Genomic DNA, 24,083 nt, shown 5'->3' on the forward strand with positions numbered 1-24,083 from the left:
GTCCCTTCCAATGGGCAAATAAGCTGCGGAGTCTCGTCTTAGGGGTAAAAAGACTACAGGGCGGGAAAACCAGACACCAATCCACAACAGGGTTTGTTTGCAGCGAACATGTGCTCCCTTTCTCCCCCGTAGAGGGGCTGCCTTCGGATCTAGGAGGACAGTGTGCCCGTCCCCCGATTCCAGTGGCTCTGAAATCCTGTCCGTGCTGGCTAAGACAGGTGCTCGGTACGGGTCCTGAGTCCACTCTGGTTCGGAGGTCCCCGCGGCCGCAGGTGGAGAGGCTCTCTTGCTCTCTCCCCTGCCCCCTCTGCCGGTCTGGGACCCCGTGGAAACCAGGTGAGCTTGGACCTTGTAGAGGTGCCACGGCAGGTGAAGAGCGCTATCCTTGGACCTGGTACGGGTGGTGGACTGGACCTCAGCAGCAAAACAGGTCACCACAGCTGCCCCCCCACCGCAGGCCACGATGAGCGTCAGCTGAGACCATCCACAGGGCGCCCCGACCGGCACTTGGCAAGGCCACAATAAAAACGAGCTATTCTAATCTCTAAGTACATGGAGACCCCTGGTAATATCTGTTTCAGTTCCCAGTTGTTCATGAGCCATCAACTTGATAGACTGTTCTAGAAAAGTGCTGGAAGTTAACATCAATTCACTGTTGGAGAGTTTCTGGATTCCCTCTTTCGTGTCCCCTCGTTAGAAGAACTCGGAGCAACATTGATCGTTTCCAATTTCTTTACCGTGACTCCTCCCTCTCCCACTGCCCTTGACTTCTGGAAGATTCCTAACACGGCTTCTGCCATCACAGCCGCACTTCCTCTTGGGCCCTGGCAATTTAATTCATCCAAGCCCAAAGACTTGAATCCAGTCAATCTGGCTACACCCTCTCCTCCTACCCCATCACGTACCTTCACTCAGTCACTCAACAAACATTCCTGAGCAAACACCGTGCTGGGGCTGCGTTAGTTACATGCTGGCAAGACCAAGCTCGGAGCCTAACATCCTAAACATCCGTTTGCATGCCATTTGTTTCATCTGGGTAACATTAGAGATGATTCTCCTTGCCATAGAAAATGGAATCAAAGTAGGAGTTGAGCAGTTTTGCTTCCTCTTTGTCCCCTGATGATTTCACATCATTTCCTTAAGCAAGGGACCTTTCCTTGTCCTGTTCTCCACCCAAGCAAAGCCCTAAAAGTCCCTTCTGGGGAGTTCAGCATTTCGCCCACCCCTCTGCTCCTCCCAAATTCCGTCTCTGCACATAACCCTCCTCCCCCCTTTCATCTGTGATCTAACTCTGGGCCGAGGGAGAGATCCTGTGCAGCCCCACTGGCTCCCCCATGCCTCTCTCCCTTTCCTCTCTCACTGTGAAGGGCATTGGTCAGGATAAGCCAGTTTCTGCTGCAGTAACAAACACCACCCGTGTCTTAAAGCAACAACAAGCCATGGTTTAATTCTTGCTCACTCAGCCAGGGAGACTCAGCAAAAGAGGCTGACAAAGGCTCATCGTCCTATACTGCACCCCTGGAACACGTAGCCTTCTCACCGATGGGGCAGGAGGAGAGAGCATTTGAGGGTCTCCCACCAGCGGGTCAGTAGGGCAGCAGGGAGTGATGCACGCCACGGCCACTCACACGCTGATGGGCAGAACAGGGCCCCGTGGTTCCATCGAACTGCGGGAGGCTGGGGACGTGATTGCAGGAAGGGCAAGGGCAGAAATGGGTGAGCGCAAACTCCTACCGCGGGCTGAGTCACAACCACACGACTGACATCTCATTTTCCAGGCCCTCCCGGTCCTTAAGCAGGGACGGACCCTTGGCGATGCTCTGACCCTCGGGTCACACCCATCTCTGGCAGACCCTCCTTTTCTAATACTGTTCTGTGTCCAGTTCCTTCCAACCTTTCCCCTCTTCACTGCTTAACCCCACGGGCAAGACTCCTTGGTAAGAAACTCCGGCTGATCGGACTTGATTCCTGAATACCCTCTTGGGCATCCTGGTGTCACCTGACTCTCAGCCCCGGTGGGGATCTGCAGGTTAACCAGATCCCAGGGGCCTGGCGTGCACAGTACAATGCTGAGAAACCCTCAGCACCCACTCACTGGGAGGGATGACCTGGTAAGCTCTTTGGAGCATAGTGAGAGCTTGCAGGCAGAATTCAGCAACCCCATACCTTAAAAACATCCGTGTTAGACACTCACATATGGGGTCTGGGGACGTGCCAGTGGGTGGTGTAATATATGTATTTTCAGCAGCAAAACACAATGGATTTACAAGCATGTTGTTCATGCTTCAGAGAAATTCCGAAAAGTTTTTACCGAGTAAAGAATAATAAATGAAAATTACTTATGGAATGCTTATCATTGTTGATAGGAGGTGTGCTGCCAGTTATTGATAGCCTCCAAATATAGCATTTTATTTTAGCAAGAGCACAGATCTCAGAAGGCCTTCGGGAGGTCCCCTTGAATCCTCAGCCCTTCCCTGTTTCTTCTCCGTATCAAGTCCCGTTGGAGGTGCGAGGTCACAAACTGTCCTTCTGCCTCCACTGACTGAAGAGGATGCGTCCCGGCCTCTGATTTTGTCACTTCAAATTCCCGACATTCTTCCGGCCCGCTCTGCACACCTCCCTGCTGCAGCCACTGCACCACTGACCTCTTCGTTCTGCACTGCACGGTCGCAACCTCCAAATTTACAGACCATTCTTCACCATTCACTGGGGCGTGGTGACTTTCTAACGGCCTCAGAGCCGGGGGTCCCTTGGGAACAAATCCCAATCCCAAATGAAAAGACAAAATGCAAACTGATTTCACTCAACAGAAGGGCTATTCCCTGTACCGCTGGTACGCCAGGCATGTGTCACTCTTTTTAAGGAGTTTCTTTATATTGTCATAGATATAGATAGACACAGATAAGAACATAGACGCAAGTATTCATTGATTCATGCACGGATATAGAATATCTGTTCCAGCCACGTGGGTTGTAAGTGGTTGTCATGCTTTCTCACCTCTTAGAAAAGGCCAGGGCTCGGTGTTTAAAATGAAGCCAGCACACCAAAGAGCCCAGGAGCACATTCATCTGGTTATTCCAGAGGCCCTACTGTCCGCTCTGCTTTTTGACTCAACTCTTTCTCAACCATGAGCCAACCCCCTTTTGTACAAAGTACCTCGAGCTAGGTTTGTGTTACGTGGACCCAAGAGACCACAGCCCTTCCCCAAGGCCTTACCCTTCCTCCTCAGGCACTACGCCCCAGATAGGCCCACAGGCTGACTATAATACACCCTAACATTGGAACATTTTAAACACAGTGACAACAGACGCATGGCTACTTGCATCCATGTTATGATGCTAGTACCAGAATTAACCCACCTCCCATCCGTTACAGGATAAAAGCTCTGTCCTTTCCCCAACTTTATATACCCAGACAAGCTAACTGGGGGAAGTAGGAGCGTGTGAGCAGCCCTGCATGTCCATCACCACCTCCAGAAAGATCCGAATGCATGCCCCAGACACAGAGCGGAAGTCGGGCAAGACGACATCTCTGAGATCACATATACCAAAACATTTCCACTGGAAGCTTGCTGAGTAGGAGCATGGACGCATCCCATTGCTCCTCGGGCTGGGTGAGTCTGTGAAGGACAGGGAATGTTTCTGGAGAATCTCCACCTACCGGGCTTTGCGTGTTACCTCAACTGGCAATCCGTTGGCTTACACATGCCATGGCATTGGGAGTGTGGTCATCGTTTTACAGAGGAGGAGACTGAGGCTCAAGGACAAGCTCAAGGTCATCGGCTAGTAAACAGCAGAGGAAGGATCTGAACCCAGATCTGTTAGACTCCGGAACCCCTTCTTTTCCCCTGTTGCTGTGCTTCTCAAACTGTACCGTGCACACAACTCACCTGGGGACCTTGTGGAAACGCAGGTTCTGATTCAGTAGGTCTTGCCGTGAGGGGAGGAGCCGAGAGGCCACATTTCCAGCTAGTTCCCAGGCGATGTCGATCCTGCCAGTCTCCAGACCCGCTTCAGAGAACAAAACCGTAGAGGCCATCATGGCCCCGAGGGCTTACGCTGAGAATGCTCAAGTGCCCTTGGGAAGTAGGAGCAATCCTGGGGGAGGATTTTGACTTCTGTGGACCATGGAATTGGTAGGGGTTTGAGCTAATTTCACATGGCTCTTGGGGGGAAGGGAGGCCTCCAGCTAACATCTGGGCTACATAAGTATTTACTTGTACAGAACACAACTCCTTCCTTTTTTCTAAGATGCAAAGGAGTTTGAAAGTTCCTTTTTTGGTCTGCAGGCGATAGCTTCCCTGGAGAAAGAAGGCGTCTCCTGCTGGCCCCTAGTCCCTCCAGAGCTCGATCAGCACCACCCAGCTCTTCGTCCCCCTGCCCACGGCAAGCAGAGGGCACTTCCATCGGCCGGCCACCAGCCCCCCCACCTCCCAGCGTCCCTTCCTCACCACATGCTTTCCAAAATGTTAAAATTACAGCAATCGTGCGAATTGCTTTGAGAGATGGAGAAATGGATTGGTACAATGGAGCACGTATCATAAAACCAGGGTTAAGTCCAAGTTTTCAGGAAAAACAAAAAAGCACACATTCCAAAAAGAGGGGGAGGAAGGGCAAAGAAAACGGACCTAGGGGTCCTCCCAGCTGGGAGTCCGGGAGAACTAAGATGACTGCCGGCAGTTCTTGGCTGGGACGGGGTGCGGTCCCTCACGACAGCCCCAGCGCTCGCCCCAGGACGAAGCAAGCAAGTCAGACTCCGCTACCGCCTTCTTTCACAAGACTGAATTTGAGCTCTATGTCTAATCTCTCAAGAGCTGCAGCTTGAACCCCAGCCCCCAGCTTATTTCACGAAATCCAGCCTTCAAAGCCCCAAGCGCATGTTTGGCAGCGTCTGCGTCAGCCGAATGTGCGCACGCCTTGCAAGCCCGCGGGTCCTCTCCTGGGTACACGCCCGAGACAGGTGTGTGCACATGGACCTCGAAGACGTGGCCAAGGCTGTCCCTAGAAGCCCGATCGCTCTGAACTGGGAATGACTCAAGTGTCGATCAGTAATAGATGGGGTGAGAGAATTGCACTGTATTTATAGAGCAGAACATGCGGGAATGAGTGAACCGTAACTGTATGCAACAATATGGACAGATTTCATAACATATTGAAGGAAAGACCAAAGTAATCTGAGGCTTTGGAAGTCAGAATGGGGACATCCTTGGCAGAAGGGGAGAGGGAGAATAAGGGGACACAGAGGGAAGGGCGTCTGGGGTGCCGGCTGGCCAGGCTCGGTTTCCTGATCTGGGCGCTGGTTACACCTGTGCTCCTCATGAGAGGAGTCATCAAGGGGTCTCCTCACCATCTGTGTTTTTTTCATGTCTATAGGTTACACGTGAGTTGAAAAGTCTGCTTCAAAAAAGAAAAAGCCTAACATTTCCCTCTAAACGAAAACCTCTTTTCTTTCAATGACCTCAAAGCAACCCCTGGAAGGTGCCCGAATTCTCCTTCCCACACCAGCCTCCCCCACAGTCTGGCCTTGTGGGGTCCCCTAAGTGACGGGCAATTGTCCCCTCCCTGGGCGCATCCTCGCCGCTCCCCGGGCCAGGGTCTCAGCCCCGGAGCCCCGTTGTGAGGTTGCTGCCCCACTCGGCTCCCTGCTTCCCCCACCCAGGACCTTCCAACGAGACCGTTCCTCGTCTCTGCCTTCCTGCACACAACCACCCCCCAGCATGTGGAGGGTAAAACCCAGCCCCGCCGCCACCCGTGGCGCTCCTCCCCTTTCCAAAAGCCAGGTGGCCTGTCCCTTCCAACTTGACCCTCGCTGTGCTCCCTGCTGAGCTGATTCTCCAGCCCAGCGGCACCCGGTGTCCCCCTTGTCACGGCCCCTTGCTCCGTTTTTGCCTGCACCCCGCGCAGGGGAGATAGCCCAGGTCCCCTCCATCTGGTCCATTCTTCCCAGAAGGGCCAACTCAGATTTCTCTTAGACTTCCTGGAGCAGAACTTGACCTTAGCCTCATCGCCTAGCACTGGCCATCCGTTTTTACTTGTCTAAACCACTCAGGGTGTGCCCTTGCAAAGAGCTAGAGAGAAAACTTCCTGAACTTTTTTTCACCCAGATACCCAATCCGGTCCTGAAACTTCACAATACACAGAAAGTAAGGTCAGCTGGGAGAAAACTGCCCACTGCCTACCAGAGATGACACAGCATGAGCATTTCCTCCGGCTACACAATGGAGAAGCTGAGTAATCCCTGGAACCACTAAATGACAAGGACTAAGCTCACGGGGTTTTAAGGTCAGCTGAGACTTGACTGCCATATTTGTCCTTCCTCTTGGGTGAAGCCTCTCTGAGAAAACCCTGCTTTTCCAGAAAATCAAAGCCGGAGTCACGGCCCAGGCAGTTCCTGGCCTGTCGGCCTGGGTCGGGTACTTCTTGGCTCTTCCCCGGGGCCAGGCAGCAGGAGCACCGGGGACAGAATGAGGCAATGTTGGCAAGGCCCCTGCCCTGGGGGCTAGGGAGCCTCTGCCCAGCTGCAGCGCGGAGCTTGAGAGGAAGCGAGTCAGCAGAGGGAGGCAGTGATCTGCATGCGAACAACAGGAGGCCCACGACGGAATCTCAGAATCTCGGCCCCTGCACAGATGATCCTCCTCAGAATGTAAGGACAGGCGTCATCCACAAGCCAGAAAAAAGCCCAGGAAGCTGCTCAGAATGCCCATGCTGGGGGGAGGGGGGGGTGTCGAGATAGGTCTGGCTGTGCTGTGCTTTCTCTGGTTGACCTCAGACAAGGTTCTAGAAGCCTCGGAGACCCTGCCTCCTCATCTGGAAGATGCTGATACCGATGTACGTGCTTCAGAGCAGAGTGGTGTAAAACGAGAATGTCTGCAAAGTGGCTGGCATGTAGCAGAGCTCCCGAGAGAGCTCGTATGTTCGACATGCTTGCGGGGACCCCAGCCGTCTTGAGCTTATCAACCCTCAACGTGCAAAACCCCCCTTGGGGGTTCTACTTCCCTGGCTCACCTACAGCGTGGCAGGTGCGGGTGAAGATGTTATCTAAGGCAGGACCAGCTTCGCAGCGGTGGCCCAAACAGCGGACTCCTGGAGGGGATTAGTCTCCTCCTAAATCTCTCCCCCTTCACACGGTCCCTTTATCTGGAATTCTACCAATACACTGGGGATCCAGCATCCTCTTTTTTAATAGAAGTCCTTCTGTGAAGAGGAAGCGTCTGCTTGAGTCATTCACGGACTATTGATGAATTAGCAGGCTGCCACCATAAGGGGCTTGGGGTTTTGACTGGAGTTGGAGGATGCAGTTAATTCAGGAGCACGAGCACTCAGGGGGGTCGGCCTGGACCACCTGGGGCCTTCCCTGACAGGCCATGTGCAGCAGCCTCCTTCAGAGCATGGATTCTAGAACCACTGTTCAGGCTCAAATCCAATTCTCATCCCTTAGCAGCTGTGACCTTGGGAGAGCTCTTTCACCTCTTTGGGTCTCAGTCTCCCCATCTGTAAAATGGGGATGATGACCATAAAGTCACGTCATGAAGATGAAATACTCGGAACTGGGCCTGGACCATAGTAAGCATCACGTTCGTGTTGGTTGTTATTAAGAAATGAGGGAACCCGGGAATTACAAGGGGACTGAATTACAAGGAAGATGATACCAGAGACAAATTTCTTCTGTTTCCAAACTCGAGGCCCAGCCAGAGTCACTATTCCTCCCGACAAAGGGGCCGTGTCCGCAGTCCTTTGTTGCCAACACAGGGAAGGGTGCCTCCACCACAGCCCAGCCACATGGGGGAAAGGGGGTGTTGGGGTCGCCTGAGGATCCCAAGCAGCAGTGCTAGTACCTTTTCCTTGGCAACATGCACTTGAGGCTCCAAACCACCAGGTTTTACCAACGGTGTTGCAGGTCGAGGCCTTCTTTGGCTCCTCTTAAAGCCTCCGTGTGAACCAGTGACCTACACTGGGGACGATGCAAGTTTGGGACAGTCCACAAAATGCACTGGAGTTAAGATGGGTGAGGGGAAGCTCTTACCTTATACACATGGCACCTAAGATTAAAAGCTCTTATTATCACAACTATCCGTCTAAAAAAGCCTCACGAAATGCCCTTATTCGACCTTGACCTCAGCCTTCAGACTCAAAAGACAAGAATCAGCTTATTTTGCTTTTCTTTGCATTTTCACTATGACCTCACTTCCCTGGGACAACACCCTAAAGCAGTTAATGTCCCCGCTTTGAACTTCCAATTCCTCATCTGTAAAGGGGGGGATAAAAAAAACCCTCACCCCCCAGAGCTTGAAAAGGTTTAAATGAAATCATGTAGGTAATGAGTTTGGAGATACCGCCCACATGTAACTGGTTAGTTACATTGTTACCATTAATATTCTTTTCCAATGCCAAACAAATTTCTCCTCATTAAAAAGTTTCTCCTTTTAAAAATCTCTTCATTCCTCAGCTCCTCTTTGCTGTAAGCCTGGACCCTGCTCCTTCATCAGTGATTTGGTTTGCACGGAGGTGTCGTCTTGGAGTCCTAGGGCAGAAATCTTCGGGGCTGCCTCACTGTCTGCCAGCAGGTCCCATGGAAACTGTCCCAGATTGCTGGACGTAATTAGACACTTAAAAAAGGAAAGTATACACTCGTGCTTACCCACACCCTCCAACCATTTAAGGTGCACAGAATGGCACCACTAGAAACGACCTAATCCAATGTCCTCATTTAGAGATGAGAAAACCAAGGCCCCCCCCCCCCCCGCCCCGAGGACGACTTGCCCAAGGTCACAGAGCAGGGTGACGGCAAAGCTCAGGTCAGACTCCTTCACCCCTGAATCCCAGGGAGCTCTCAGATCTCCTCCCAGGAGTCCAAAGCCAGGAAGATATGTTGGAAACCACTCATGGAGATAACCATAGTTGTCTTTCTCTTTGAGGATAGGGCTATTTGGGTTTCTATCTTATTCCCCAGCTAGACTCTGAGCTACTTGAAGGCAGGAACCAAGTTCAATAATTTCTTCACTAATGCCCTGTACTCACTACATGTGTGTTGCTAAACATAGAGACACTTTGTGTACAATAACAGAGAGCTTAAAATAAAGCTGTTCACCTATTTCTACAAATCCATCCAAGTAGGTGATCTTAAATGTGGAGGGAAAAAAGTCATTCATAAAGATGTCCATGCAAATACTACTTGTAAAAGTAACCTATTGACAAAAAACAATAAGATATCTACCTAGGAGGGAATGACCAATTACACTGTAGTATACTTACGCAATGGCATTGAATTATATTTTAATAACATTTTAATTAATTTTAACAAAATGGGGGAATGTTAAGTTAAAAAAGCAAGTTACGAAATAATCTTTTTGAACAATGAACTGTGTTAAAGAATATGTATAGAAAAAAATACTTGGAAGGCTACAGGCCAGAAACTCAAGAGGGGCTACTCCTTGGGAGTGGGTTATAGTGGGATTTTTTTTTTCCTTAGGACCTTTGGTGTTTTCTAAATTATCTACAGTGGGTAAGCATTTTATGACAGAAAAACAAAGTTACTCTAAAAGTAACGATTGAGAAGCTGCTTTTTAAAAGAGTATGTGCTTAGGTCCATAGAAGATCCCAGGGTACCAGGGAATTATCACTGTGACAGGGAAATTTACTGCCGCCCAAAAGCTAGGTGCTTGTCTGTAGCCCCAGCTCCCCTACGATTGGGGTATGTGATGGCTTCTGACCAATCACCTTGTGTCACGGCGCACTTCGTGTCCTCTGTAGGCTGAATCGATGAAAAACCAGCAGGTTAGGCTCTTGCCTTGCTGCAGGCACGGAGGTCATGCATTCCAGAGAGTGTAGACGGCACCAGCCTCAGTACCTGAGTGACTGTGTGGACCAGAGCGCTCCGCTCCTCCCTGCATTTTATGCTGGACGTGTAGCATGAGCAATAAGCTTCTGTGATTAGATCCCTGAGACCGCCAGAGTTAACTCTGTTACCCAGTACAGTGGTTCTCAAACTTTGCAGATGACTTGAGGCCCGGTTTATGAATCCCAGTGCCTGAGGTATGTCAGGCGGTTAAATCAGCATCTCTGGATGTAGGACCCAAGCATCAGTGAATCCAGTGTTGCAGCCAAGGTTCTCAAAGTGTGGACCCAACCAGCAGAAGCAGCATCACCTTGGGACTTGCTAGAAGGATACATTTTCAGGCCCCACCCCAGACCTACTGACTCAGAAAGTCTGGGGGTGGGTCCCAAGTTGTGTCTAATAAGCCAGCCCTCCAGGCGATTCCAAGGCGTGCTCGAGTTTGAGAACCACTGCCCTGGTTCTCTTAGCCTTGAATAGTACTGTCATAGCAACTCACGTTGCTTAACTGAAGATAGGCTTCCTAATTAGGAAAAGGCACATTATAACAAAGCATGTCACAGCTCTTCAGAAATGCCTCTTTGCTTGGATTCACCTTCAAACGTATTTTTTACGTCTGCTTTTCCAGAAATGATTGCACTAACTCAAACACGTTGCGAAAGAGATACCGTAGGACTCAAAATATGTCACGGGCAGGCAAGGCCACTGGCTCTCAGACTTTGAGATTTTGGAGTACACAATCTTTTTTTTTTTTTTTCCTAATGTTGGGAGAACCAAAATAAGATGAAGGACTCATTCCGCAACATGACGATACCTTTAAAAATTACGACGACTACCGGCTAACACTGTTATTTTTATAAGATGACATTTCAACAAGAAAGATGGAAAAAGGATATAATCTCAGAATAAAGAACGCCCACGAAGGTCTCTGTCAGGGACCTTACATTTCACCATCTCCTTTCTCCCTTTTGCTCTGACTGGTGAAAAGATTGTCACAGACAGGCTCTGGTCCTCAGCCAGCCTCCCAGAGCCACTGATCTAGGTGACAATTAAGGCTGACTCTCTATTCCCCGGGACATTATGTAAAATATCCAAAGCCTTCCAAAACGTGCCAGAAGCTGAAACTTCTTAGCACTGCTGTAACCTTCAGCACCAAATTGTTACAACTCACACATTGTTCCACCTCTCGGGGGACCTCTGTGCCATGCAGGCTGGGAGGCTTAGCTCCTCCTGTCCTCAACAGAACTCACATATTTCCCCAGTCTTCAACCCTGAACACAATGACCGGCCAGGGCATGCCGTTAAGAATGTCCATAAGTAAGCCCCATTTTAGGACAGAAGCCATGGCCAGCCTGACCCACCCTTCCCCCAGCACGACCCCACCACCACTCAAAGGGACAAAGTGCTTCTCTCCCAAGGGACAAGGGACCAAGTACAATCTCCATGATTTTTTGTCACATTCGGTTATGAGCTGGCGGACTGCCTGGGAACCAACTAGGGCATCCTCCCTTTGCGGGCGGGCAAGGCCTGAAATCTGTGCTCCGGGACGAGGTTATTAGTACAAAGGGCAGAGTGATACCAGTTAAGCAATTCAACTGGCACCGAGTCCAGATTTCTGTTCCAATATGTTTTGCCCCAGAAAACACTACCTCAGATTTCTTCCTCTGAGCCTTGCAGGACTGGGCTCCTGAAATGCAAGTTCTGCTCTAGGAGCATTCGTGCTTTGAGCAGCGAGAGTGGGTCTTCCTTTTGTATAACCAGCCCCCCCGCCCCCCCGGCTGCACGGTAGGTTTCCGGGAGCGGTGGATTGGCTCCTGGCACATTTAGGAGGACGCACTTGTTGGGAAGTCTGTTGTAGGATAGGAAGTCAGGCGGTGAGTGGGGAAAGCTCTCCTCCAGGGGACATGAAAGGCGGTGTTGTTCTGAGAGGGCAGTGAGCTGCCTCCAGTTGCTATGAGCTAACCTCTTCAGGGTTAGGATGCAGGCATCCTCGGACAGGAAGTATTTCAGGGAGTACTTGGGGAGAGGACAGGGGGCTGCAAAGACAAGGGGCCAGACTTTACCTCTCACACCTGCATTTATACCCTGTGAGTGGTGATTTTTCCTCGTGCCAGGGGAACAGGACCCCAGACTGTGTCTCTGAGCCCCAGCGCAAATTTTTGGGTGTGCTTAGAGGTGCCGCTAAAATCATTATTCTTTTCATCGGGGATTTCTTCCGAATCACAGTGTAAGAGAAGCTGGGGGAACCCCAAGCAAGGCATCCAGCCACACCCCAGTGCCCCCAGCCCCGACCCACGCTCTGTGGGTCCCTTGTCACATCACCAGAAGGGGACATGAGCAACTCATTTCGGTTTTTATGGAACTTGTTATGGCAATGCACCGTGGCCATGGTAACTCTATCTGCTTGTTAGTCCACTGAAACTGGAATGTCGGCGCTGGAAGGAAAGTTAAATAATTAAGTAGATGTAATACTTTTGTTTAAAACAATTCCTTTAATTTGATAAGATAACCATAATCTTATATTTTTAGGTAGTGTCAACAATCAAAGGCAAGGGGAAAAAAAGAAAGTAAGAATAACAAATTTAATGAAACTATTCCAACTGTAGGGATGAAATGGAAATTGAGCCCAAAGGCCCCCGTGCCCATTTGCTGGAAGCTGGGGCTTTGGAGGCTTTTCGTTCTCCCCACTCCCAGCGATTCTGGCAGAGCGTCCCTTCCTCTTCCCTGAGGCTCCGGCTTCTTTCCTCCGCTCACAGTGGAGCCTGGGCCCGCTCAGCCCAGAGCTCGGCTCCAGTATGCTATTACAACCCAAACCTGATTATGGAAAGTCATGAGTAATTTTTACATTATAACAATTATGGGATTGAAAGCCAGGACTCACTCCCTCAGTCAATTCTCACGCCGGCTTCAAGGGCTCCCCAGGGAGTACGGTTCTAAGTCGGCTTGTGGGAAAAAAGCCTGCCCTCCCGGGGTGGTGCCCAGTTTCCACATCCCTGCTGGGCCCAGCACCCGCCTGAGGATGCTGCTGAGAATCACCACCCAACTGCCCTCCAGTCCCACAGCTGAGGCCCCAAGGAAACCAGACCAGCGGAGAGAAGAAAGTTTGGTCCGGCCAGGGCCTCTCAACGATCCCCTTGGAATCCACCCACATTTCTGGCAGGTCTTCCAAGAACCAGATGTGTCAAAACAGCCCGATCCTGCAGCACTGAGAGCCCCAGTCTTGGGCCCCTAGAAGCTGTCTGGGCTCAAGGAGTTAACAGTTGTTCAGGCAGATGAGAAAGACATTCACACGGAAGCCAGCAAAGTCACATGCAGAGCAAGGAGGCCCACCATGCTGGAACAAGGCTCGACGGGACTGGGGGTTAGTGGGAGGCGAGGGCCACAGCCCGATCGAGGCCTGGTGCTGGCCACTGTGTGCCCAGGCCAGAGGCACGCTGTTGGAACTCAATTAATGCTGACTACTTGAAGTTGCGATTTCGGACCTAAATTTGCTGCACCTAAGGCACAGGTAGGGAGCAGGTGAGAGCAGGCCCGGTGTGGGCGTGCGGCTCAGGCTGCAAGCAGGGCTCGTTATGGAGCCCTGTCCAGGTGAAGGCCAGGGAGGCCCCGGGCTAGGGTCTGCGCGGGGCAGTCAGGGGAGAGGAGCAGATGCCGAAAGCCCTAGAAAGGAGAACTTGAGAGAACGTGGTGACGTGAACAGTACGTTTGTCCATGCAGAAATGTTTACTGGGGCTCACAGCGTGTTAGGCCAGTGCCTTAGTCACTGGAGGTCAAAGGAGGACTCTACCACCCGATGATGATACAGACGGGGGCCGTGGAGAAGTAAACAGAGAATGACAACATGGTAAGTACTACCGGAAGTACTAGGTGCTCCAGGGACCCGCAAGAGAATCTGTCACCCAGGCTGAGGAATCCGGGGGCAGGAGGAGGGGTCCAAGGGACACCCCGTGCAAAAGCTTGGAGGTCAAGTGAGAGCATGACAATAGAAGGAAATCTGCAGGTGTTACTTTGGCTGGAACGTAGTTTGCAGGGGGCTGTGAGACACCAGATGAACGGGAAACGCCTCCACCGGGAGTCTGGTTTTTATCCTAAAGTCAGTGGGGTGGCCGTGGACACTGGGCAAATAACAAAGATGTTTGCACTTTAGAAATCCGAGTGCAGGTCACTCGACAGAGCAGAGGTCGACCTTCCTCAAGCATCCTCCAGGACACCAGCATCGCATAGCAGGTAGAAAACACCTGTCCATGCGATCAGCTCTGCCTGAGACTACAAGAGGACCGTGGGCATGTGGGGTCCTGTGCAAATGGTCCAGGAGGGGCTCAGCCCAACACCTCAGGTGAGGCTCAAGGGGAAACCCACAAAAATGGACATACGAGTAAGGTTAAAAATAGCAGGTTTGGAGAGCAGTTCAACCTCAAACGGCAGAGGGATTTCATCCTAGAAATTCCTTCTCGCCGTAGTCAAGTGGCTAAGGATGCCGGGCTCCGTCAGAAAGACCCTACTGCTTGCTGGCTTTGTGACCCGGGGTGGCTGGTCTCAGTTCAGCATCCTCACTTATAAAATGGGAACACTCTTCCTTACCTTGAAGGGTTGCTTTGAAGACTAGGACACAATGTAAAGTTCCTACCATACATCGTAGGGGCTCAAAAAATGCCAACTCTTGCTTTTCTTTCATTAAACAAACATTTATCAAGCATGCTGGCCACCTGCTAGGGATGACAGTGATGGGAAAAAAAAAAAAACAAAACAGTTCTTGCCTTCGGAAGGCCCCCAGTCTCTCGGCGAGCCTGCACCCGCCCCCCCCCCCCCCCCCCGCATGCATCTTCAGGTGTCCCAGCTCCTTTCCTGGTGATCCACAGGATCAGGCAGCCTGGCCCAGGAGCCCTCACAGGCCCCATGCAGGCCTCCTGAGCCAAGGCCAGAGGCATAGGGGGTGGGGAGGCAGGGAAGAAAGCTGCTTCCTGGAGGGCAGACCCAGTCCAGTCATAGCCCTACACCCTGCATCAATACTACTCAAAATTAATGAGTGAAAAGAAAATGATCCCTGGGCCTTAGAATAAAGCCCACTCTTTAAGGCACCTGCAGTCTGTAAGGGAACGCTACCCTCCAGCTACACAGAAAAGAAATTCGGTGAAACTCCTAGTTAAATTACACGCAGTCACCCGGTACTAGGGGTAGGAAAGACCAGTTCTGATGCCAACAGCCTCCCCTGGTCACCAAAAGAAGAGATCCAATTTGATCAAATCTAGGAACCACAAGGTCCCGAACAGCCCAAGACCCAGACTAGAGCATCCTCATGAACACGAATTATGGTGCTTATCCTTGTCTCTCATCATTTGTCCTACCATCTGCGCTATACTCGAAGCTCATCTCCACATTCCCAACTCCTCGTACAGAATCAGCCTAATGAAAAATGTCTGTTGGAAACCGCGGGAGAATCCAGGGTGAGGCTCCCGAAATCTCAAGGTCCCCAGGAGGCGCCAGGTAATGGCCCGTACTCTGTGTAGTGCTTGGGACCCATTCTCTTCTTGGCCAGAAAACAATGACCCAGAACAATGTAGGAGGAGCCGTTTGGGGTCAGGGAATCAGGAAGTCCTCAGAAAGTCTAGATGAACTCCGGACAGACGCTGCAGCATTCACTTCTCAAACCACAAAGATGGTAGAAACATCCAGTCTCTCGGCCCTCAGATCTGACAATCCATACAAGTTGAAACCATGGAATTTCATGGACACGTATCCATGGGAAAAGATCAAACAGACTCTCATTTGTAATATATATTAAAGACCTTTTCCTGTGGCATTTGGAGTGAATGAGCCTCGTCTGTCCAGGAAGGAATCAGCCCCCGTGATACTAAGACCATTTATCGTAACTAAAAGGGAAGGCACTCTGGCAAGTCATGGTGGTGCCCACCTATTCCTCCTGTCGTTCAGTGAGCTCTCTGAAAGCCACGCTTTACCAAACCTGCATTTTTTGCAAAGGTGTGCAGATGTAGCACAAAAGGATGGTGTACCCAGAAAACATCTCTATCAGAAGACAGCATCTCAAATCGATTTTGAGGACAACAAAGGATGGGGCTTCTTAGGACTGTTGCTAATAATATCCATGTGGCTTTGAGTTATTCCTCCTAAATAAGCTGATCTAAAGAACATGCCTAATACTGTCCCAGATGCCTAGTAAGTGTTTGCTAAATCAGAAATGTTTTACCAACAGACTTGCTAAACCTGACACTGTTCTAGACCCAACCAACAATACCGTGTCATTATCAGCATGCTTGACCCTATAGGACAGTGGTCTCGTGCCCTCATCTGTTATTAGTAGGGCTCTATCAGGTGTTCCCCAGCTGCCCAGGATAAAGAAGTCCTAGTGAAATCGAGAATGGCCAGTGTTTCCAGAAACTCTAGTGGGCAAGAAGCTTTGGGTTGAACTCCAGAGATGTCAGAACTGGAACATTTAAACCATCTAGAAGAATGCCTCTTTAAAACTTCAGGTCTATGTGTAGTGTCAGTGGAAAAACTCCTATTTTTGTCCTAAATGATCAGAGACTTGATGGCTGAGCCAGATTGGATTTAAAGCCATCTCTCTGGGACTCTCCCTGGTCACCAGCCACGTCTGACTCATGTCCACAGCACAGACTCGACATAAAGAGAGATGCTATCGTGGAAGATGCTGGGTGGTAGTGAATCCATCATCGAGACAGGTGAACTATGAGATGAGCTCTTGTTGGTTCGATGGACAACTTTCCACACCGTTACTAACACGAAATGCCCACACACCTTAAAAATTAAATTGCAAGTGATAAAACCAGAATTAGACTTACACATTTAGACATATCTTTATCACGGGACTTACAGGAGAAAGAACGGGCAAGTAAAAACCTAGCCTCCAAGGTAGCTTTTAGGAAAATCTTTATACCAAAATCCTACCCAAAGGGAGGTGCTCAAATGACTTGCCAGTTAATTTTAGAACAGGAAGAAGATGGTCATCAAACAAAAAGCTAAGTTGAAATGGAAAGAGCATCAGTAAGCACTGAATAGACCAGGATCCCTACAATGTATCTCGAATTTCTGGAGGTATGACATCCAGTCGGGGTCTCCTAAAAAGTTGACTGATGGGGGCATCTGGCTGGCTCTGTTGGCAGAGCCTGAGACTCTTGATCTCAGGGTCGTGAGTTCGAGCCCTACATTGGGCATAATATCAAAAGCCCTTTAAAAGAAAAAGTGACTGATAATATAACCAAGGCAATTAATTGTGATTTTTCACTTGAATGGTATCTTGAGTACTGTCTGAAATCCAGGCAATGAGAACAAAGTCAGAAACTCTTTAACACTCAGTTGGTGTGCTGGTAATTTCAGAAGCACGCTCAGTAACCCTGAGTGCGGACCATATCTGTTTCCCCTCGAAACACAAGATTTAAAATTTCCCTCTCTGTGCCCTACTTCTGCATCATTCGAATACATGTGGTTATGAATACTTAAAAGTGGGTTCATTTTTAAATTATGCTAGCAAATCTAAAATAGCATTCCAATTCCTCCCTGGAGTCTGAAATGTTTGACTGACATTGCGGTTTGAAGAACTTAAGGCAATGTTTCAGGGAGCCTGGGCAGGTGGGCTACACAGCATGACAGAGGAAGGGGAGAGGGCTATGTGTGCTCTTTATTTGGGACATCCTTGAGCACATCACAATGTCTGTGAGGTGTCAGATTAAGGGAAGGGTAAAGGCAAGATTAGGGGAAACTGACTTTAACAGGAAGGGTTTTAGATCATACTCCCAATGACCTTGTGTGGTAGTAGCCTATGGAGGTCATCACAGGTCTTACACATCATGGGAATTCATCACAAATATTTAACTTTTACAATGGGAGAACAGAAGTACAAATGTTTAGATGACATGCACAGTAATTACCTGCCCACCTCCCAATCCTGCTCTAGGGACCCAATTACATAACATAGGTGAACATGCTTAAAAGCTGAAAAGATCTAAATAAACGTAACTGCCTAAGCTCCCACAGTAAAGAATGAGGCCGTAGTTCACCCATGGCCTCTATATTCGTCTCCTAGAAGAGTGCTTCTCAACGTTAATGTGCCCAGAAATCACCTGGAGATCTTGCCAAAGAGCAGATTCTAATCCGGTAGGTCTGGGGTGGGGCCCGGACTCTGCTATCCCCCGATGCCAGTTTCCGGGACCACCCTCGTGAGGAGGGAAGCTCTGAAAGACCATCCCAGCTTGGCTGTTAAAGGACATACTTCCTGAATATACTGCAGACTCGGTCATCCCTCACGTGAGCTTTGGAGTAAGTCTGCATGCTTCATCTGGTTCTGAATCGAGTACTTTAAACTCAGTAGCAAAGTGCTCTTTCTTAGACAGTCCAAGAAGTAAAGGGTTGATTTTTAATGAGGGTGTCTGCCTGTTCCAGTTTTCAAGGACAAGAGGCAACAACACGCAAAAGCACAGAGAGCTAATTTGCCAGTTTACTATTCTATGACTTCAGTTCATTTCGAAGGGGGGTTGCAGGAGGGGGCGAACTCTGTCCTTGTAAACACACCCAGACACACACAGCAAGAGAAAAACCTGCCAGTTCCAAATTGGCAGGAGAGACTACATTATCTTCTCAATCTGAAGAAAAGGGCTCAAAATATCCAGGAGGGAAAAACAAAACAAAACAAAACACCTGAGCAAACAAGAAACTTGCAGAAATGCTGCTTCCTCCTGATACAGAAGCACTTGGGGCTCCCGGAGTCAGCCAGGAAGAAAAGGAAAACCAGCAGGCTCTGCAGACCAGCCGCTCTCCAGGGTGGGCATGCATCAGCATCATCTAGCTTGACAAAATTCAGACCGCTCCGCCCCGGAGTTTCTGATTGATCAGGCCTGGGATAGGGCCCAGAGTCTATGCAAGGGGAGGCACCCTGTCTCACATACAGCTGCACCCCCCTGGGCTCAGCACAGCATTTGTCCCCAGCAAGGATTTGCTGCACCGACGCCCATTCTCACTTTCACTTCCAGAAACAATTTTACTCCTTGCATATGTATACTTGCTGCAGGCATCTTGTACAGACGCTCACTTCAAGAAGCAATCACACATGTCCCGGGCAGGCCAGCCCCTGGCCTGAAGGGCTGTACCGTTAAATGCAATCAATCCCTATCAAGGACACCAGTATCACACTTCCCCCCCCCCCCCCGATACTATCTGGACAGTCAGTCTTAGAGCCTTCTACCACTAAAGTGGAAACAGACAACTCCCCTGTCCAAAGGACCCTAAAAAGAAAGACCCGACTTAGGTAAAAACAGGCCAATTCATTTCACACATACTGATGCAAAAAAATTTTAAAAAGAATTTTTTTTTTTTTAAATCAAGACAAGAATTTGCCAGGAGGGCACACGAATGTCTGTGTCCACCTTGGAAACCCAGAGATGGTGCTGTATCCACCTCGGAAACCCAGAGGACCAAGGTGCGGCCCCATGGCAGAAAGCACGGGGAAGGTTGCAGATTTCTTCCCTGACTCCGAGCTCTGTACCAGCAAAAACCAGAAGGGGCTGTGGCAGACGTTCTTCAAAATCTCTGCCTGATCTGCACATTACCATAGTCACATTCATCCCGAAAAACAGGTGTTTCTGTTAAAATTAGCTATTTCAAACTGTCAGATGCTTTAGATCCCTGTGCAAGCTTTAAAAAAAATAGTAATAACCAATCAGATGTAACTGGTCCTTCCATAGTCATAAAGTCTTTAGATTTTGAGAAACATGACCCTAAATTAGAAATAAAAACTCAGGTGGCGATGAGGATGGTGTAGGGAAGAACATACACATACCACACACACACATACACACACACAACTTCTTCATTTCCCAACATCAACCCACAATGAATAAGAGAAAAAAGCCAAGCTTAAAACAGCTCGGGAAAGACAGAGCTCTTTTCTAGTTAAGTCTTGTGTTTGAAAGCCTTTTGTCCCATTTACTTGGGTTGATTGTCATAAATAATGGTTTTTGTTCCAAGAACTTAGCCATAATGATTTCCTTCTCTCCTGACCATTCAAAGGAAGGTTTTCAACATCCCCACTCAGGACGGTGCCCATTAAGCCTGTGTACGAAAACTTGCCCTTGGAAGTCAAAAGAGCCCAAGGATTCAGGTCTTAAATTAACTCTAATGTGGTTTAATTAAAAAAAAAAAAAAAAAAGAATCAGGCCATTCTGATTTTTCTCTGCTGACCTTATTAAGCCCAATGAAATAGGTCTGAGATGCTCCTTTTTAAGAATCAGGACTATTTCAAAAACAAGTTTAGCCAGCTGGTGCACTAGAAGCTAAAATGTCAAAGGCCTGGGTCCAGATCCCTTGCCTAAGGAAGCAATGGAGATACACAAAAATGCCGTGCGCTCCTGCTGAAAAAAATACAAGAATCCATTTCAAGCCACCTGCTGGAAGAAAAATCCTACCCTTAATCTCACAGACGGGGGGTGGGGGGGAATGCGGGGGGCGGGGGACTTTAAAACACCACCGAAACTTTTAACAACTTCAGAGGACAGAGATCTTGAATATTACAAGTCAACATCTTTAATATACAGAAATGTAAAGAGCCACAACCAGTTGGCTAAGACAAAAGAAGTTTCAAAATTAATTTGGTGGCAAGCTAGTTAACTTCATCCAAGTAGACAGGGAAAGCGATTTTTTTTTTTTTTTTTTTTGGCATGCACTGTCCTGAAAATTGCTTCTGCAAAAGGAATGAGTCCAAGGAACAATTGGCAATCATTTTTGTCTTAATCAAACACCAAATTTACAAATTTCTGGCCCTCATTTTGTTTTACTTTGTTCCTTTCAGTTTACTCTTTGTGATCTGCATAGGCTAAATGAACCACATAATTAGAAACTCTATAATTACTTATGTATATCCAATAAATAAGTAAAAGTCCTATATGCAAGCAGGATTGTCATTGGCACGTGGGTTCAGTTTCCTCCCCACAGATAGTTCCCAAACCTGACCCACCCAGACTAAAGGGCAGGGGGTAGAGGAAGAAACATTCTCAAGGTCACTGTCATTTTTTAAAGACTTTAAAAGTTTAAACCTACCCGGCCTAAGAGAGAAACAACAGCTCCCTTGACTGTTTCTAAGAAATGTAGGTACAATACCACTTTAAGACTTTCCCAAACATCAAATTCAGAGCAGCTCCCAGATCCTACTCTTACCCAACACAGGTTTAAAGATGCTTTACACGTTGAATATGATGTTCTTGTAATAAATACAGCTATTCAAGTAAAACAGTCAATAGGACTTTCTAACATATTACAGTGAAAAATGCTTTCTTCTCAGATCCTTGGGAACTACAAAGGTTTAGGCACAACAAATCTGAAGAAAAATGTAAACTGAGCAAATTTAAAGCATGTAGGAGTTTTTACCCATGTGGACTTCCCAGGGCAAGCACTGAGAATGTTATACTTTCAGTGGGAAAACGTCCAAAACTTAACAAGCTTCAGCAAAACTATACACCCCTCCCTCCCCAATTGTTTTCCTTAAAATGTCTGCAGAGAGGACAAACTCCCTTAAAATAACTCCAAAGTTCAGTTAATGAAGCCTTCTTCCAACACAAGATCAACCAGGGCAGATCTTAGATCAAGGTCACAAAAATCAGCCCTTTGCCAGCAGCTATGTTATGGCTCTAAAAGTTAACACTTTCCAGAATACCTCTCCCTCCGTTAAACAGTCTAGGACCCTGCGATTGTCCTACAATCAGGAGTGACTGGGTCTTGTGTGAACAGACCCACCCACATAAAAAAGAGGCCACAGTCTCCTAAAAGTCCTTGCTATAGTGCACTTTTCAGCTCCAGTAAACAGATCCTCTGACCCGGGAAGGGTGGGGTACCACGCAGGATTAGGAAGAGCCTGAATCTGAGATAGGCAGAATACAAATCAGACCTCGGTCAGCCTGAACCACTGTCCATCAGGACAGACAGAGGTGCGGACACAGAGGGGGCTGAAGTACTTTGCAGGAAAAACCAGAGGCAAGACAAAACCCCCATGTCCCAGCCCAGCGCCGGCACCATGCATACTGCGATCATTCCCGGGGCACCCGGCTCTGCGAGGACAGTGTTCTCGAATTCTAGGCTGCTCAAAGAGGTCACCCTCAAGGAAGAAGGGAGACAGGGCTAAGGCGGGGAGAAACTGCTACCCTTTCCAGGGCGCCCTTCCAGAGACGACATGCAGGCATGCAACGTTATTACAATTATTGAAAATCAACAATAATTGCAAAAGGCCATCTGAGAAACATAACATTTTAATAGATGAAATAAATACTCCAGTACATGCAAGGTAAAAACTTGACATGGGGGGGGAGGGCAGGGGGGAACCACTCTATAGTGTAAATTAAAAAATAAAACACACACTCACAGTAGCTTTTCCCATTTGCAAATCACATGGCAAAGTCATACTCTTTCCACACCAAGTATACGCCTAATCCAACACGATTGCTTAAAAAAATAACAACATACAAAAAAGGTAGCTACATCCATGTCTAAGGAGTGAAACTGAGGTAACCTTTCTTTTAATTAGGAAAAAACAAAAAGACCAAAAAAGAAACGAACCCATGACCTCCTTCCTGCCCAATTGATAAGAAAATTTAGTGGAGGAACTCCAGAAGAGGTGCTGGGGCGCGGTGGGGGCGCGCCACCTCCAGGTCCCTGCTGGGTGTGCGTAGATTGGCATTGCCCCCCCACCCCCACCCCGCACCGTGCGCACCAGTGTCGTTGGAGCGCATGGCCCCGCTCTCTGGAAGGTTCCTCTGGAGCGTCTGACATGGGGTGGTGGGGGGAGCTTCCCCTGGGATTTCTTTGGTATAAATGGAGAGGGGCGGAGAGTAAGTATCTTCCTCTAGTTTGGGGTGGAAGAAAGAAGGGGGGCGGGGTGCTAATTCACAGAATTGGAATTCACTGGCGGTAAAGTCCTGGGCGAAGACCTCTCCCGTAAAGCCTGAGATAGCAGGGTGCAGCCTTCAGACACGGCGCAGGCCGAGTTCCTCAGCCTCTCCCTGTGGTCCGACATCTTGGCGCCCCCGTCGGGGTGCTGCGCCAGATCCCTGAGGCACTGGGTCAGGAGCACGCAGGCCGACACCACGCTCATGGCGCCACCCAGGATGGCGGTCTGCACCGCCTTGCCCTCGGCGCTCACGGCCGCCGCGCGACCCAGGAACTGCGGCTCGGTGGCGAAGCCCACCAGGGCGCTCACGGCCTGCACCAGCGGCCCGCTGAAGAGCGCGCAGCGGCTGCGGGCCAGCTCGCTGGGCGCCACCTTCACCTCGCGCACGCAGGCCAGCAGCGCCGACGCGCTCGTGCTCATGCACTTGACGCCCAGCTTGAACTGCTCGCGGGAGAAGCGGTCCCGGGACTTGTCGCTGGCCAGGGCGCACGCGTCCGTCAGGAACTTGAGGTTGCGCGACAGGCCCTGCGACACCTCCAGCAGCAGCTGCGGCGTCATGTCGGCCAGCGGGGTGGCGCGCAGCACGGCGCAGCCCTGCTCCACTTCGTGGCGGCAGCGCGTCACTCGGTAGCGGTCCACCAGGCCCGGCTGCGCGGGCTGCGCGCCCGGCGTGGCCACGGCCGCCAGGTAGGCCGCGTGGGCGGAGCACTCGGTCAGCGACACTACCAGGTCGCCCAGCTCCACCAGGCTGTCCCCCGCCTCCCCGAAGCGGCCCATGTTGAGCTGGCTCTGCACGTCGTGGGTGAGGATGGAGAGCCCCTTGGTGCGCGCGATGATCGTGTCCCGGCACTGCTCGAAGGACTCGGCGCCAGCACAGGAGGAGGCGGGGCCCTCGAAGAGCACGGGCCGTGCCTCGCTCGACAGCAGCAGCAGGTCGGCCACCAGCTGCATTTTGCCTTTGCAGTGGTCGCAGACGGACACCAGCCTCTTCCGCGGCTGCGAGCAGGCCCCCCCGACGGCGCTCGCAGGAGCCGGAGAAGCCGCCTCGCCAGTGGGCTTCCCAGCGCTGCCGCTAGCCATCGCGCCCGGGGGGCACTGGCATAACGCTGGGGAGCCCGCTACCGCCGCCGCTGCCACTGCCGCCGCCCCCGCGGCCGTCGCGACTCAGCTGGCCAGGGCCGCGGTGCCTTCCCCGCACCATCATGCCATCCACCGCGCCGGGCAGAGGGCACTGGGCTGCGGCGGCCGGAGCCCGGGCGGCGCAGAGCGGGCCGGGGGGCCAGAGGACGCAGGAGGCTCTTGGGGGCGCGGGGAGGGGCTGCAGCGTTCGGCCTCCTGGAGGGCTTGC

The 24,083-nt window shown here is 50.2% G+C and overlaps 1 protein-coding gene across 1 annotated transcript; it reads right to left on the minus strand.

Annotated features, from left to right (window-relative positions):
* Nucleotides 1-22,079: 22,079 nt before the first annotated feature.
* TLNRD1 (talin rod domain containing 1) lies at nucleotides 22,080-23,852 on the minus strand. The gene has a single exon (XM_027571151.2). The coding sequence runs from the start codon at nucleotides 23,813-23,815 to the stop codon at nucleotides 22,727-22,729; it is 1,089 nt and encodes a 362-aa protein (XP_027426952.1). The 5' UTR covers nucleotides 23,816-23,852; the 3' UTR covers nucleotides 22,080-22,726.
* Between the last annotated feature and the right edge of the window lie 231 nt (nucleotides 23,853-24,083).

Source organism: Zalophus californianus, chromosome 6 (assembly GCF_009762305.2).
Source record: "Zalophus californianus isolate mZalCal1 chromosome 6, mZalCal1.pri.v2, whole genome shotgun sequence".
NCBI lineage: Eukaryota > Metazoa > Chordata > Mammalia > Carnivora > Otariidae > Zalophus > Zalophus californianus.

Bases quoted from the DNA above. Each gene is read 5' to 3' on its own strand.
- TLNRD1 (XM_027571151.2), bottom strand. From the start codon at position 23,815: ATGGCTAGCGGCAGCGCTGGGAAGCCCACTGGCGAGGCGGCTTCTCCG.